This window comes from Amblyomma maculatum, chromosome 1, assembly GCF_055883805.1.
Source record: "Amblyomma maculatum isolate TAMU_Amacu chromosome 1, ASM5588380v1, whole genome shotgun sequence".
NCBI lineage: Eukaryota > Metazoa > Arthropoda > Arachnida > Ixodida > Ixodidae > Amblyomma > Amblyomma maculatum.
The window spans coordinates 140,774,806-140,791,405 of NC_139344.1; the positions used below are offsets into that span (position 1 = coordinate 140,774,806).

Genomic DNA, 16,600 nt, shown 5'->3' on the forward strand with positions numbered 1-16,600 from the left:
AAAGCAACATTACGTCCAACTCAGGTGCATATCGATGCAAAGCGATGCAAGCCCAGAGGGACCCGGAAGTGCTGCTTCACATGGACTGCCAGTTAACTTTACTGTGCAGACAGTTCGAATGTAATGACGGTTTGAAAGCAGTGACCATGTTATCGCTAGTGAACGAGGCTGTACACATCCCAATATCGATGCAGGGACAGGCACAGGCAGAGATAGGGTCACAGACAACAACAAGCGAAAGCCGAAACATGTAATCAAATGCAATATGATGCAACAACAAGCGAAAGCAGAAACCTATAATCAAATGCAATATGATGATGGGATTACCGGACAAGACAGACATAATGAGTTTTGCTGAAATCACCAGAAAAGCCAAGAGTACCACACATGCAGAAGAAGAGGTGAAAAATGGAATGGTGATGACCCAACGAGCCTTATGGGATGACTTTCCCCAGATGGTTCCTCAAAGCCAAGTGAAAGGAAGCCGCACCCAACAGAAGTGTCACGTGTATGCAAACAGTGTTAGAGGGGAAAAAGAAAGACAGCTGTGTTGGTGTGCTAAGTGCGATAAAATCCTGTGCCTGGCACCATGCTTAAAGATCAATCATACTCTGAAAAAGTACAGTAGATCCCGGATATATCGAACTCGAAGGGCAGAACAAAAGTTTGATATAGTCAATAATTCAATATATAAAACATGACCGCAGATGAGCTTCTCTGTAACCCAGAAATGTGCATACGGTGTAGCCACACTAGCAGCGTGCTTCCCGTTGCGGTACACCTGTCGCTAGAGCTGGCAGCCAGAGTGCAGCTTCTCACGAGGTGCCCCCATGCACCTCACAAGTTGGCATTGAGCGTCAACTTCACGTGAGGCGTTCAAAAGAGGGGCGCATCATCTTGTGCCATTACATGGGCACGAGCGCGTGCTCATAATATTTCATAGTAACAGATCTCGAAGTGTCAGGGCTCATGTCTTGCGTCTTGTGGAACAAATGAATTGAGATATCAAAGCTGCTACAGACAACGCTGCCGAAAAAGCTCCTACTGATCATAAGAGGTGTTAATTTTGTTACTGGTACACTAAGTGCAACAAGAGCTCAGTTCAAATGTGTTACTGTTCATTCCTTCTCCCTCAGCAGCGAAGCAGGCCACATGAGAGCCAGTGCAAGCTTTCAGTCAGCAAGGCTGGCTTCACCACACAACCATTGCACCGAACCCTACATTCCTCGCATAGCAGCAGTGTTGCGTTAAAACTATCATGACAGGACTTAGTTCACCTCGTCCAACGTTTTTACAGCATTTATACTGCCAGCAGGTGGCCACGGCTGCACACTCGACCCGGCTTCGTCCTCGAAAAGTGACCTTGTGGCATCGTTAGGAGGAGCGTGCAGTTTTATATATTGAGAATGTTGTGCTGAATGCGAGTTCGATAAAGGTACTTTCTATACTTTTGCATGGGATTTTGAAGGGGATATTAAGAGTTTGATACAAGCAATAATTCAATATACACGTGCTCGATATACCCAGGATAAACTGTATTGAGAGCAGCGGACTTTTTCGTGCGCTTTTTGTTTTATATGCATTTTGTGTATAGCAACACCTACAGAACACTAAAATGTGCATTATCTATTAACAATGTTATTTGTAACACGGTCACGATCAAAAATAAATTGTTGTGTTCGTCCCTCAATTCTCTGAAGACAAGCCGACACTGGGGTTCGTCACAGCCAGAAACAACCGACAGTGGAAGGTCTAAAATAACCTCCACTTAAGTATGTGTATGTGTTTTACACCTCAGAAATAGCATCTGCCAGGGAAAGCGAGGAAAAAATGAGAGAAGCCAAAATGTGCCCCACCTCAGATTGTAGAGGTGCCCTGTCATGATGGGAAGGTACTAAATTGAGACGTTTTTCCTCGAAGTCCGGCTCTTGCTCTTTGCGACGGGAAGCCCGCTTCATAAGTTCCTTAGCATGGCGAAGACCTCGCTCCCATGCTGACTCAACTGGTGGCAGCATCAGCTCCTCTGGTGGCGGCTGCAGTGGTGGCATGGGAGGACCCAGGAACTCTGGTGGTGGGGCTCCACCACGCTTGTTTAATTCAAACAAAGAGACCAGAATTTTTTGCTAAATTACCAGATGTGCACTTTAATTGGACATTGGCTCTACAGACATTTATGCATACAAACAGAGCTTTGCAACTAGGTGGTGAGGTGAGGCTACAGGGAAACCTTGATAACTTGAGCAATTCCTGTGGTCCCATAACTTCGGATCCAATCTAGACCAAGGGTGGCCTGCACATGCCCAGTTCACTAAAGAATACAGGGTGCCAAGTAGGTATGCTCGATTCAGATTTTGCTGCCAACCAGTGAAACGACTGCCCTCAGAGCCAGTCTCGCATAGAGATGCTGACGATTGATGTGCAAACCAACCCAGCACAAATACCTGTCAATGGTATGACTTGTGGATTATCTAAGTGCATGCCTGCAGAGCTGCAGATCTGCTTCACTGCAATGTAGCCAGGAATGACACGCTCTTAGTGCGTCATCGAGGAAGGCGGCAGCCGTGTGTGCTTGTCACTCCTCCCAGATCTGGATGTGGACAAGGCAGCGTTCAGCGGAGGAGGAGCTGGCACGGGTCTCTCTCACCCCTAGAGGTGCCAGTGTGTGCTCAGAAACAGCCATTTTTTGGCCCATGCTCACCATAGATTGACTGCGCACGACATAGCTTGCACAATTTTAGTGCTGCTCCATGGTTTAAAAATGAGCATAAAAGTTCAATGGGCTATAAAAATCTTTTATCATTAGCTCAATTTGAAAACTGCTTTAAGCCTACCACTACCATTCCTATGTTGCCGTCTCTGGTTATATGCAGTACGCTCTCTTTAAAAGGAGCCTCACGGGACAAGGCAAATATGCTGTTTATCAGTTCCATTAAGAGCCAGTAACAAGCACAACAGTACACAATGAGCAGAAACTTTATTGTACAAGATAAATTGATGAATATGAATTCTGGTTTTTAAAGTGCTACTGAAATTACTAAAACAATAGGTTTTCACCTGTTCAATTACTCTCCCAACCATTAAAAAGTAAAACACATTGATTACGTAGGGAAAAAAAAAATATTGACAAGCCTGCACAGTCTTATGACAAAATGGTCTAAATTCAATTATAAAAGATGTGGTTCAAGAGGATAAAGTTATAATTTGGCACACCCGAAGGTGGAAAGTCCTAGGAGTGAGACCAAAATAAAAAGGGAAAAGCTACTGTAGCAACCCACTGCATTGGAAGGGACCCAAGGAGACTCCCCTAATCTCCCCTGGGAAATAGCAGATACGATTAGTTTAGTTTATAGGGTTTAACTTCCCAAGACAACTCAAACTATGAGAGATGCCATAGTGTAGGGCGGCAGAAATTTATACCACCTGGGATTTTTTTACGTACACTAACATCACGCAGCACATGGGTGCCTTGCTTTTTTGCCTTCATCGAAAAGTGGCCACCGAGGACGAGATTCAATCCCGCGTCATTGGGCGCAGCAGTCAAGTGCTCTAACTACTGCACAACGGGCCGCAGATAAGATTGGAAAAACGATAAGAACAAAGGATGAGTGGATGATAGGAATGGATTATGGAAAATAGGATGGGATCATGGAAAGCTAGCTTCTGTCCTCTTAAGTCTGATCCTCCTGGCTTCAGAGTAGGCCTGTCTGCGTAGGACCGGGAGAGCACCAAGGCTTTTCCAATAAATGGCCTCTTCCAGGATGCCGTCCGTCCCCCGGGCGCACGCAGATACTAACGTCAGAAACAGGAAAAGCCTACGTGGAGGGGGAGATCTGGGGCTTCTCCCGAAAATGCCCAGTTCAACAGCCAGTACCAACCGAAGGTCCGGGTCATCAGCTCGTTCAAATCCAGGGCACTTATCACTTCTGCGGCTACTAACCCATCGAGGCACTTTGGCGGGTTCAGAGAATTAAGATTTATTTGCTAGTGAAAAAGGATTTTATATTTGTCTGCTTCATCTTTTGCAGTCTTTATTTTTTGGATAGCACCACAGACACTTGACAGACTGCACAGAAACAATTCTGAACTCTCCTCTCATTGCATTGAAAGTAGTTTCTCAGCATCTTCACTGCTGATCCTGCTGATCGGTGTCACTGAAATATCACCGGTGGTCTCATTTTCAGACTCATCTTCCTCTTCACTTTCTCGCAGCAAACATGAGCTACAATGCTTTGCATTGTGTTTTCTGGGCATAGAGTCAAATCTCTGTCAATGTGAACACACTCATCAAACTGAATTCCCAATGCGGCACAATTCTCAAAGAGTAGACCTTCCTCAGCCACATCGTGGACAACATCAGGCTTATTCCGTGTGCACCGATCAGCGGCAAACCCTGCATGTCAGAAGCAGTTGAAGCAGTATGCAATGATCATTGTGCTAACCTGCCTCCAAGCACAGGAGGTAAACTGCACGCAGTACACCCCACTTGCACTGTTTGCCCTAGCCCATGCACAACAGCATCCTCAGAAAGAAAAAAAAAAAAAAAAAGGTTTCGCTAAAATAAGCCTTGAACAAATGGATCTCATCTTGACTCACGGGCTGCAGCAGTGCAATGGTGTTTACCAAGAGAAATTCGAGCTGGAAGAACTTTTAAGCCACACACAGCGCCACGCCCAGGGAAATTTTCGACAAGGAACAAAATCTCTTTCTGTTGCGAGAAGCACGCATCAATGCAAATCCACTCTCTAAAAATGACATGTGTCACCCCCACCTTACTGTTGGCCTGATTAGAATCAAACAAGGCCGTAGTGTTTCTAAAACACCAAGGATGTTTCAATTCTCCAATTGCTAGTGGCTTCAGTTTGTCAGTTGTTGTTACGTCGGCACCAATGTGAATGGTCACACCGTCCTTAACACTTCCCTGCCCGCGCCTATTCCCATCGATAGCCCGCTATCACTGGTTTCATGATTCGAATTTTCCCGCTTTCAAAGTGCTCCTTGACAAGTTAGTGTCATCCAATGGGAAATAGAGGAACCCTTCTTTCAGCTTTGCTAATGATTTAATTTTTCCGCCGCGACACGCCCGTCCAGATGGTCTCCAGAGTCAGACAACCAACGCTCCTTGCTTACATCACAGTGTCGACGTCACGCGCTCCCGCTGTGCAGAAACGGGCGTTTCCCCGCAAGTTGACACATCAGAAAGCTCGTTTTTGATGCGAACAGCAGCGGTGATGACTCAGAAGATGAATTCAGCTCTTCAGACTTTAGCACTGACAGCGAAACCACGTCAAACCGACCCGGAACATGAACAGCCATGCCTCGACAAGTTGTACGTTCGCTCCGCTAAAATTTCCGCTTTTGCTGCACGCTGATCGGAAGAATCACTGTTCTGGAGGTCAAAACTGCTATCTGCAGGGTGACAACATCTTTTGGGTAGTATTACTTGCCGCCGGCAGCGCAGGGAGTCGTTTTATCCGCTAGAGGACGGCCAAGGGTCGACCTCCGCGTAGTCGACCTCGACTACTGTTTTTTTTTCTAACTCAGGGAATACTGTACACAGAAAGCTATAATTTGCAGCAATGTTGCATTGGTCCTTGTAGTAAAAAACGTATATATTGAATTTTTTTTTTGTTTTATTTATATCAAGAAACTTTGATACTTTTGTGTGTTTTTTAACTACAATTTTTTGCTAACAGTTCTTTTTGATCACTTATAAAATAAATATATAGATTGTCACTGTGAAGAGAAATTCCTCCTCTACAATTTGATACCAGACACTCCTGTACCAAGCAAGTTTTCGTAAAGAAAAAAAGAATATTAATGACACCACCCAAAAACCATCCTTTTTCCCGCAGACAGGAAAGTGTTAACTAAGCCCCCCCCAGTGCACTGCTTATCCCTGAATGACAAAGATTATGATGGGAGCGATTTGAAAGACACCGTCACCCTAACTAGATTATAGATGTTCCCTGGATGGTAATCCTTAAGAATTTCGGGGGAGCCGCCCTGCTCATCGCTTTCCTCATGTCTTCCAGTTGGCAGTGACAGCCTCCCGTGAAACGGCACGAAACACAAAGCCATTGCATTTTTTAATTCTTGTCAGCCATCGTTCACTGTATGAGAAGCCTGTGGTGCTGAGATGAACAAGTTGTTTTGCTTTTGTTCGAATAAAGAGCCTATCGACGGGGAGGTTTTCCACTCCGGACTTTTCATAGTGAAAGCACCAGGCACTCTCCTCCGAATCCTCAAGCGCAGCCACTTGTTTTTTTTTTTTTGTCCCGGACCAAAACATGACGTTGTGAATGCCTCCCGCAGCAGCTTGTCCTCGAATATCCTTGTCATGTTGCTCTTGGGGACGGCATACTTCGTCACAAGCACAATTTTCAAAAAGCAAGTACTCTCAAAAGTAAATTTTTTTTTCTTCCCAATACAAGCACACTGTGCGGGCATCTCAGATCTGTGATCGGCAGAGCTTAGCCTAGTGGATTCACGACTTTGATGATCAAAGTGTAAATGGCGCGTGCCACACCCAACGAGCAAATAGGCCTACGCGCTACAAGCAAGTGAAGTGGGTGCAATGTACTTGAAACCACCAAGGATGGAAAACGGGATGGTAGGGCTTTGATAAATGGCATGATGGCGCTGCTTGGTTTTTTTTTGTGGGGTTTAACATCCCAAAGCGACTCAGGCTATGAGACGCCGTAGTGGAGGCCTCCGGAAATTTCGACCACCTGGGGTTCTTTAACGTGCACTGACATGATGGCGCTATTTGTGCCCAACTAGTTAAGGGGGGACGTGGGCTTTGAAAGTCGAAAAATCGCGAAAAAGTCGGCTTTTCAAAAAGTACATATCTCGGCTGTATATGCTATAAACTACCTTTCCTATAATTATAAACGCCCAATTCATCGTGGAACTGCTTTAAATTAAATATACAACTGGGCGCGGCAGCCCCAGAGTCGCGAGCGAACGGCAAAAGTACCCAAACTTCGCGCGCGCGCCATTTCTCTGCCGCTGAACCGAGCGCCGCCATCTTGGTCTTGTTTTGTTTGTGAATGTCTGCCCTTTTCCATATTGCCTTCGCCGGCAGCGTCCGTGGCGTAGCAGAAGCATGGCTCGCTTGTGATTGGGGGCCTCACAGGGATTGTTGAGCTTCCCGCGTCTCGAATTCGGGCTGTGATTGGACAAAGCGCGCGCTCCGTGAGAATGCGGGGGATCGCGCGACTGCTATTGGCTGCTGCGCGCGCTGACGCGGTGGCCCCTCCCCGGCACGTCGTCTCTTCCGGCTGCTTACTGAACTGGCGTTCTTTGTGTGCTCGCTGAATCGCTTCACGTTTCACCATTTTGAGATCGCCGTGATCATTGCTCGTTACAAATTCTGGTGGCGTGTTTTGAATGGTTATGTGCACTTTGTGGATTATTGCACGGTCGGCCACCATGCGCGCTAAGAAGTTCAAAACACTGCATACGTCGTCGTTCTGTGAATGCCGTCCGAATCGCGAAGTTAGCGAAAAGCGTTGCCAACGGGTGCAGAGACGCTTCTATTAGTGCTGCTTCTGCTACATCACTACTAGACCGACTGCACTGCCACTTCCAACTGCGTATCTTTCGCGTCAACGTAAGGAGCCGGCGTTTGAAGCGTGCCTGCTGTACCGACCATATCAACCTCGGCGATCTCGGCCTCCCGTATCGCGTCTGTCATCGCAAGCGATAACGCGTCGTCAGCGTCGTCCGCTGTTCGCATGAAAATGCACTTTCCGAGGGAATCGGGGAGGTGGAGGCACAACGTGCTGCAGTGAAAAACAAACCTTAGACTTGAAAATGCTGTTTTAAACTTCAAGGGCCATTTTCTCAGAATGAATTTTTTTCATGGTAAGGTTGCTTATTCCCGCAGTATTTCTGGAACCGCTAATCGGATTCCCACCTGGTTTTGTTTATTGTGTGCCTGAATAAATTTCCGAGGGCAAGACAAGCTCATTTTTTCAAATTATCGAGTCTGGAATTTATAATAAACAATCAAAATTAAGCTAATGCAAGTCAAATTAGTGGCACTAACCTCAATGCACTGAAAAATTTTTCGGCAGGGAAATAAAAAAAAAGGGCTTTGTCTTGCCCTGTGGTACCTATTCAGGAACCTTCATAATGAATTTCATAGTGCCAACACATTTTGCAAGTTCACCAGGCATGGAAGAACGAACCCATGTGAACCATTCTGATATACTTCTCTAACTTGAGTACCAACGTGCGCAGCTGCATGAAACTTTGCAGTTATTCAAATGGCTGTGCCATGAGTCTACCCTGAAAATTTCAATTATCTCAAGAAACAACAAAGTTGATATTCAAAGGTAGCCTTCCCCCTTAAGCTGCGTGCCTGCTTTCGGTTCTGTTTATGTGGTGGCCGGATAACTTAAGTTCCTATTCACGCAATTTGTTTACACTGCCTTAGTACAAAACTAACAAACCCCAAGGCTTTTTGTTACATTTAGGTGACAATTCTGTTCAATCAATTTCTGTTTACCGAGATCACAGTAAATTAAAAATAAAGTTCCAATGAGCAATTCTTTCTCTATTGTTTGAGCAAATAGTGGCAACATATCAATATTTTGGGAACCAAGTACAGTAGACTCGTGATAATTCAAACTCTGATAATTCGTACTTTCGGTTAATTCGAACAAAAATCAAATTTTTGGTTGGTTCGTCATGTTTTCAATGTATTTCAATGCCACTTAACTCAAACAAAGCAATTCAGTTAATTCGTACTTTTTACTTGTCCATACCGGAAAATTATCGGCTATCGTTTCCGCCACTGGCAAAAAATTTGAGTTCTTATAACACTACAACAGTGGAAAATGTGAAAATAAGTGCACTATGACTTAAAAAAGATGGTTTGGTTTGGTTTGTGGGGTTTAACGTCCCAAAACGACTCGGGCTATGAGAGACGCCGTTGTGGAGGACTCCGGACGCCGAGGCCGGGATTCGATCCCGCGTCCTTGGGAACAGTAGTCGAGCGCCTTAATCACTGTGCCACGCTGGTGGGGGGTCCCTTAAAAAAGAAAATGCGAAGAAGAAGAACCGATATTGTGAGAGAAGGCCGACAACTGTCTGTGCGCTTCAGAATTGACGATTTCAAGTGTAGTGATGGATGGGTGTCGCGATTCAAGGAGCGACATGGCCTCGCTTTCAAAACTAAGTGGAGAAGCGGCAGCGGTGAATGAGGCGGTTACTACCGACTGGCAGCAGACGCATCTTCAGAGCTTACTGCTTGAATACTCCCCGGCTGATATTTAAAATGCTGATGAAATAGGACTATTCTTCAAGTGCCTGCCTCAGCAAACATTGTGTCACAAGGGGAAACGTGGTACCGGCGATAAGCTGAGCAAGGAGAGACAGTCATGGTTTGTGCCAATATGGATGGTAGCCACAAGCCCGAACTTTTCGTTGTGGGAAAATCAAAGCATTCGAGGTGCTTTAAAGACGTCCGAACTCTACCCGTTTCATATGCAGCAAATTCACGTGGGTGGAGGACGCAATCTTTGTTTGAAGAGTGGCTGCGGAAACTTGACGTGGTGTTCAAGCGCGATAAAAGTGCTGATGACTGTTGACAACTGTCCCGCTCACGGTGATGTGGAAGGCCTGGAGGCAATTCGTCTTGAATTCCTCCGTCCAAACACAACCGCTGTTCTCCAGCCCCTGGATCAGGGGGTGATCAAATGTCTGAAGACAAACTACAGGAAGGTATACCTTAAGAGGATGCTAATATGCATGGACAATTCCATGTTGTACAGCGTAACATTGCTGTCATCAGTGGGAATGCTAGCTGACGCATGGAGTGAAGTAACGGCAGCAACGATATGGAACTGCTTCCAGCATGCCTTCCGCATACCAGGCCACAGCAATGATACTTTGCCTGACTGCGCTCAAAATGAAAATGAAGACTGCCTCCAAATGGAGAGCAATGATGCAGGGCTAGTGCTTTCTGCCCTCCAAGCACACAACATAGCTGCTGACCTCAGTGAATTTGCAGCTGCTGACGATAACCTCTGCGTGCGAAGGAAGGACACTCTGAACGACTTGGTAGCTGAGGTGCTGCCAGCACAGTACAGCAGCGAAAGTGAAGAGGAGGAATCAGAAGAGCAATCCTCTGTGACAGCAGCACAAGCCTTCAACTACCTTGCCGGGGTCCGGAAATTTCTGACTGCAGCAGAAAATTCTGAAAAAGAACTGGCTGTTGTTACTGGAATAGTGAACTTTGTTCTGAATGCACATATAAAAAAAGAAGCAATCAACAATTCATGATTTTTTCAAACGGTCTAGTCAGCCATAGATTTCCAATAAACTTGTTCTGGATCCTTCACCTCTGCTGTTTTTATTGTGTAATAAAAGAGGAGAAGTGCTTAAAATGTGATTTAAGTGGATACTTAATTATAATGTGCACTGTAACCTTGCTCAGAGTCATATGTGCGAGAAATTCCGACAATTCAAACAAAATCCTGGGGTCCCTTCGAGTTTGAATTAATGAGAGTCTACTGTAATACCCCTGCCACACGAGGAAATTAATGTCATTCCCACGGAATGAGATGTGTTCAGTTTAAAGTCATTTTTCTGACGCGCTGCTACACAACCAAAAGTAATGTCATTTGCAAATGATGGCAATTGCGATGGATGCGCAAATGTTGGAAAATGACTGTGCTGTGAACAAAAGCAGCCTCTACATTCGTATTCATGCCTTGCATGCCTCATAACCAACCTGTTGATTACGACTATCTATCATAGAGTTAGCAGCTGTGTCTGTGGTGTTTGTTAACAAAAGGGTAGAGAAGATGCACGTGTCGGCACCCGGGTGTGAAAAGAGCACGACTTGTTTCAATAACGTACACTCTGCACACTAATCCAAGTGCCAAGAGCTACACGTAAAATAGGCGATGCCTAATGTGCTGAACAAAGGCGCTTTTATAGTATCGCCCGACAGTGCAGCGTACCACAGCCCCGTCGAGCCTAGTCTTCGCTGGGTCATTTGCTTGGCGTAAATGCCCGTCGAAAAATTACGGACCACAACCTCATCAAGAAAACAGATGATAAAATCACAATGGTGCTGCCTGCGAGAGCGGCGGACGACGGCGTTCTGGCCATGCGCTACGCCCTAGTCTTTGCTAGGCCTAAACGGTTTCGAATCGAAAATAGTCCATTGCCTATTCGTGGAACTGCCTTACTACAATTTCAGTTGTGTCATAAATTGTCTCACAGTAAACGGAAGGTTTAATTTCGGCGACGCATTAGCAGCGGAGCTAGAGCACAAGATTAGATGAGCTGCCTCACACTGGCGCTGCGGCTGCTACAGCGCTGTGAGAAGAAAATCGCTCTGGTTACTTATCAACGATCCTCAATAAAGATTAGCTTTCTTTTTTTTTTTTTTTTTTAGATTCCATTATCCAAGCGCATATTATTTATGAATCTAAAATCAACAGATTTGATATTTTCTTCTGACGGTGGCGAAAGGGATCCACTGTGGCACGCCGATGGCCTGTGGCAGGCACGGCCGGTGCCACTCAACAAATTTTGTTTTTCTGACGGTGGTGAAAGGGATCCACCGTGCCGCGGCAATGGCCTGCGGCAGGCACAGCCGCTCGCGCTGAGTGCAGTGGCTGCGGGTTGGCTGGTAGCGAGGGTTGCAGCCTTTTTTTTTTTTTTTTGTTATTCTATTTGGCATGTTTCACATAATTTAATGACTGGCTACAAAATTATATACGCACAGTAGTATTAAAATGCCTGTGGCACTTTTGCAGTTCATTTTGGGTGTATATCCTCACCGAGTCTCTGTTGTCAAGATAACATGTGTCCTCGTTGGTCGCATTCGAATGAATTCTTCAAACTCATTCCTAATTCAATGTCATTATATTTTCTCCTGTGGCAGAAAACAAATGTCATATTGAACAAATGTCATTCGACAGAAATGACATTAAATTTGCCATGTGGCAGGGGTATAACTAGTCTACAAGCAAAACAATTGCACATTTATTATACAGTCGAACCCGGATATATCGAACTTGAAGGGGATCGCGAAAAAGTTCGATATATCGATAATTCAATATACAGAAATTGGCTTGTGACGGCACTTACGATGCGAAAAAACGATACCATATTTGCCGCGTAATCAACCCACTCGCATAGTGAACCCTCTCTCCACTTTTGTGCCCGAGAATTTGAAAAAAAAAAAATGCTTTAAGGCCAGCTCACTCACATGCAAGCAATTGAGCGATCTCAGCGACAAGCGGCAGCGACAGAGTGAAAAATTTCCAACTTGTTGGAACTGCGTCCCGCTCGCCACTCGAGCCACCGCCAGCTCAAAACAAGGTTTCTGTGTCGCTGTGGCCGAAAATCGCGAGCGTTTTCGCTAGCATGCCAATGGCGCACATCACTCCGTTTCGGTCGTCGCATCCACCGCTCATTTCTTGGCAGCGTGCCAAGATGTTGCCGTCAGGGCGCTTTTATTTTTTACAGCTCCTCCAGTGGCGGGGAGTGAACTTGGCAGAGTGCCCGTGATGGCTTGATTGCACAAGGCCGGTTCGATTTATCGATTTATCACGGCGCGCTTGGGGCGGGCGTCATGATCCCAGCAGCTGACGGCGTGCTTCCCTTGATTCATACATGCAAAGATAAACGGCTCCCGAGAAAAAAAAAAAAAAAAAAAAAAAAAAAAAAAAAAAAAGCCTGCCGCTTCTTAACGTCCGCAGCCGCCATATCTTACGCTACGTCGCGCGTACAGCACAACGATAAGAAAGAATGACTCTGAAAAAAAAAAAAAAAATACAGAGCGCTGTCGCTTCTTAACGTCCGCAGGCGCCATAGCTACGTCAGCCGCCGCGCGTAGAGGGTTCGCAAAACACGCTGGAGAAAGCGTCCCACGTCCGTCTGAAAACGGGCTGAGCTGGCTTGGCGCATGCGTAGCGCGTGCTGAAGAAGAGAGCTCGGCAGAAGAATGGGCACACCCACGCACATGGCTTGCAAACGTCATGTGTTGGCGCGCAGGAAACGATAACTGCAGATGCGCACGCCTTTGGCGAATGGGCGCGGCGCTGTCCAGAACTGTCCCTTCTCATTCCTTCCGCGCGTGGCTTGACCAGTGCGTAGTGCGGAGTTCGATATATCGAACGACCGGCGAAATTGAGTTCGATATATGACGTGGCTTTCCTATACTTTTACATGGAATTTTCAAGGGGATATTCCGTGTTCGATATAACCAAAATTCGATATATCCGGGTTTGATATAACCGGGTTTGACGGTACCAACTGAAAGAAATTGAACAAATCTGTACAGTTTCAGTAAATTTGGGTAGCAAAGTAAAGAAGTAGCTCTTCACAGGAGTTTTCCGTCTAGCTCTTAGTGCACTGTTTGCATACAAGAAGTATGAACTCACCCAGGACAAAGAAGTAGAGAAAAAAAACCTACCATGACTGCAGATGGTCCCCCCATTGGCGGTGGCATGTGGTGGTGCAGTGGCTTGGGCACAGTGGCAAACATGTTGTAGTTGCCTCGGTCATTGATGCCTGGATGGATGAAGCGGCACGACGAACCCCAAGTGCATTGGCCTTTGTTGAAAAAACGGCAGATGGGACGGGCCGTCTGGATAGTCTTACGTGTAGCCCCAGTTGAACCAGTGCCTTCAGGCAGCTCCCCTTCTTCCAAGTCATCATCCTGCACTGACAACTCAGTCTGCGGGGGTAGGGGTGGCAAGAAGGCAGCCAGGACAGAGGTGACGGGGCCGGCACAAGGCAGGTGCAAGAAGCACAGATCGTTGAAATTAGAATCCAAAGTAGGGAAAAAAGCAGGGGAAAAAAGTAGTATGCGCAGAAGAGGACCAATGCAAAAAAGCAAAAGCAAAAGGAGAATGAGTGAAAGCGAAGGAAGGGGATGGAGAAAGAAAAAAAAAAAAAAATGAATCAGGAAGTAGAAACCACTAAGCATCAACTAACTATAAAGCGCCAACTAGTTTGGTGTGGAGCAACCAATTACTATCATGCATTTTCCACCATGAGCAAAGATAGTTTGCTCATAACAGAACATGCAGAGAAAAAAAATGAAACCCTCATGGCCTATTCACACTTGCAACTCGCGAAGGACGCACAACCGGCAGGCGCATGCGACCAGAGCAACCGATGTTCACACTTGCGAATGCGACTTGTGAGTTGCTTTCCACATCGTGTCTACCTTGACTGTTCACCACATAGAGTAAAGCTAACTTACGTTCACGTCAGCTGAGCCGCTGATTGGTTTAACGGTTTGTGACCAGCAGTCGCGCGGCTGGAAATCGAGCAGTGCCCGAACGGCCCGCGGCAGTCACTTTTCGACCGATGCGACCATTTGCGATTGTCGCTTTTCAACCAAAACAGTCGCGCAACCGCTGCGAGTCGCAAGTGTGAACAGGCCTTCACACAGCATTACAACTCTTTACAAAATTCCTAAAACTGAGTAGTTTTCCACAACCTTTCCTGCCCACCCAAGTATAGGGGAAGAAAGTTTAGAAGGATGGCTACATCTGAATTATGTCAGCTGAACACAGCACCAGTTTAGTTAAATATGGGATATGCCATATTGTAAATCACAGGGTCATTTTTTATTTAACGCACAATTTATGTCAACAACAGCAAAAAAACTAATAAACAAGGACGTATGTGATATTCAATAGTTAGCAACCTATCTTTTTTAACGCTTTCTTATGCGCGCCTATTCCCATTGATAGCCTACTAGCAATGGCTTCCAAATCGTATTTTCTCGCTTTCTAAGCGCTTCTGGACAGACACGAGCCGTCCGGTAGGCAACAGAGAATTATTCTCCCAGTTTTGGTTTTCCGTTCCATTTTTCCGCCACGTGGTCATCATCATCATTTATTTTTCCCAAGGACCCCTAGGCAGGGTATTACATAAGGGGGGAGCAAAAATAAAGGAAATCACAAACAAAAGGAACATTTGGAATATAGCAGTGAAGAAGGCAAATATAACTGTTAAAAGAGCATTATAAAACGAAAGAGTGAACAATCATAGATGCATTGAGGCTATCGCGCTATATGAAGAAGAGGAAAATGGGAACACTGTTTTGCATACAAAGGTTCAACAATATTTTTTTTTTAAAATACAACACGTGCAGAGGCAGTACTCAAAAGTGCGACTAAGGAAGAAGATAAGATAAAAGCAGGGTTTTGAATTTATTTGGGTCACTCTCATTTACTATCTCCTCAGGTAGACCATTCCACTGTTCAATGGCAGATGGCGGATGGCAAGAAGGATTTATGAAATGCATTGGTGGAACCATGTATACGCTGTAGGCTCAGACTGTCAAAAAGGCGACGCAATGTTCTATTGGGAGGGAGTAGGAGTGTCCAGTGCAAATGAGGAAAACAGTAATATAACTAGTGGAAAAGGCAGAGTTTGGCAATTGTACGGCGAGAAGACAGTGGCGGTATGTCAAGCGATGATTTTATGCCAGAAACACTGCTCCTACGGTCGTAACATGAAGTAATAAATCGGGCCACGCGACCTTGTACTAATTCTAATGTGTCAATTAAGTATGTCTGGTGTGAATTCCAAATGGGTGAGGCATATTCAGGTTTAGTGCGAATGAAAGTTTCGTAAGCAAGTTTGCGGATAAATGGAGGGGACACGGCTAGCAACCTTCTCAGTCTGTTTAGCGATTTCGAAATTTCAGCTACTATGTTTAAGATGTGCTCGGACCAGGAAAGTTTGCTAGTGATTGTTACTCCTAAGTACCGGTAGGCCTCGACTTGTGTTAGGGGATTGACCTTAAAGAATACTGATAATTTAAGCTATTGCGTTTATATAATACTGTCATGAACTTGCATTTTGAAACGTTTAGTGTCATCAGCCACCGGGAGCACCAGTTAGTTATTTCGTTGAGGTTATTTTGGAGGATGTATTGGGCGATGATACGTGTCAATACAGAACGCAATCGTCTGCGGAAAGACGAATTGATGATGAGATGTTGCAAGGAAGGTCGTTAATGAATACCAAAAAAAGAAGACCAAGCACAGAGCCTTGAGCAACACCCGAAATGACGTTTGTGGCTGAAGAATGCGTTGCTATCAGTTAGAAAGGAAACAGTGGATCCACGATAAAACCAGGGGGTCAAGACGGAGGCTCGAAAGTTTAGCCATGAGGCGATGATGGGGTACGCAGTCAAATGCTTTTGAAAAGTCAAGGTAAATGACAACAGTTTGAAGATTAAGGTGAAGGTCTGTTGTGAATTCGAATAGCTGTGTTTCGCATGAAAGGCCTTGACGAAAACCGTGCTGTTTCGGAAAGAAAGAAGAATTGACATCAAGGTGTGATACAATGGCTGAGTACAGCACATGCTCTAGCAGTTTGCAGGAGATGCATGTGAAAGAAATAGGGCGGTAATTCCAGGGGTCAGAACGACTGCCAGATTTATATACAGGAATTACGGTACTATTTTTCCAGTCACTTGGAATTGATGATGTGGCGATAGACTGATTGAAAATTATCTGTAAAATCGAATTGGAAATCAGTTTGGCGCTTTTTAGAATTTTAGGTGGAATATTGTCGGGGTCTGGACTGCTACAGATCTTAAGGTTGT

The 16,600-nt window shown here is 45.4% G+C and overlaps 1 protein-coding gene across 7 annotated transcripts in view; it reads right to left on the minus strand.

The window, feature by feature from the left end:
• Positions 1 to 16,600, minus strand: part of LOC146204170 (uncharacterized) — a 158,351-nt gene that overhangs the window by 89,439 nt on the left and 52,312 nt on the right. For 5 of the 7 annotated variants that reach the window (XM_084589109.1, XM_084589107.1, XM_084589106.1 and 2 more), the window contains exons 6-7: positions 13,442 to 13,705; positions 1,857 to 2,087 (exon numbers count right to left, since the gene is read on the minus strand). In XM_084589109.1, the coding sequence (XP_084445235.1) occupies positions 1,857 to 2,087; positions 13,442 to 13,705 (495 nt within the window). The remainder of the gene's footprint in view (positions 1 to 1,856; positions 2,088 to 13,441; positions 13,706 to 16,600) is intronic. The other 2 variants (XM_084589112.1, XM_084589113.1) reach the window with 2 other exon arrangements.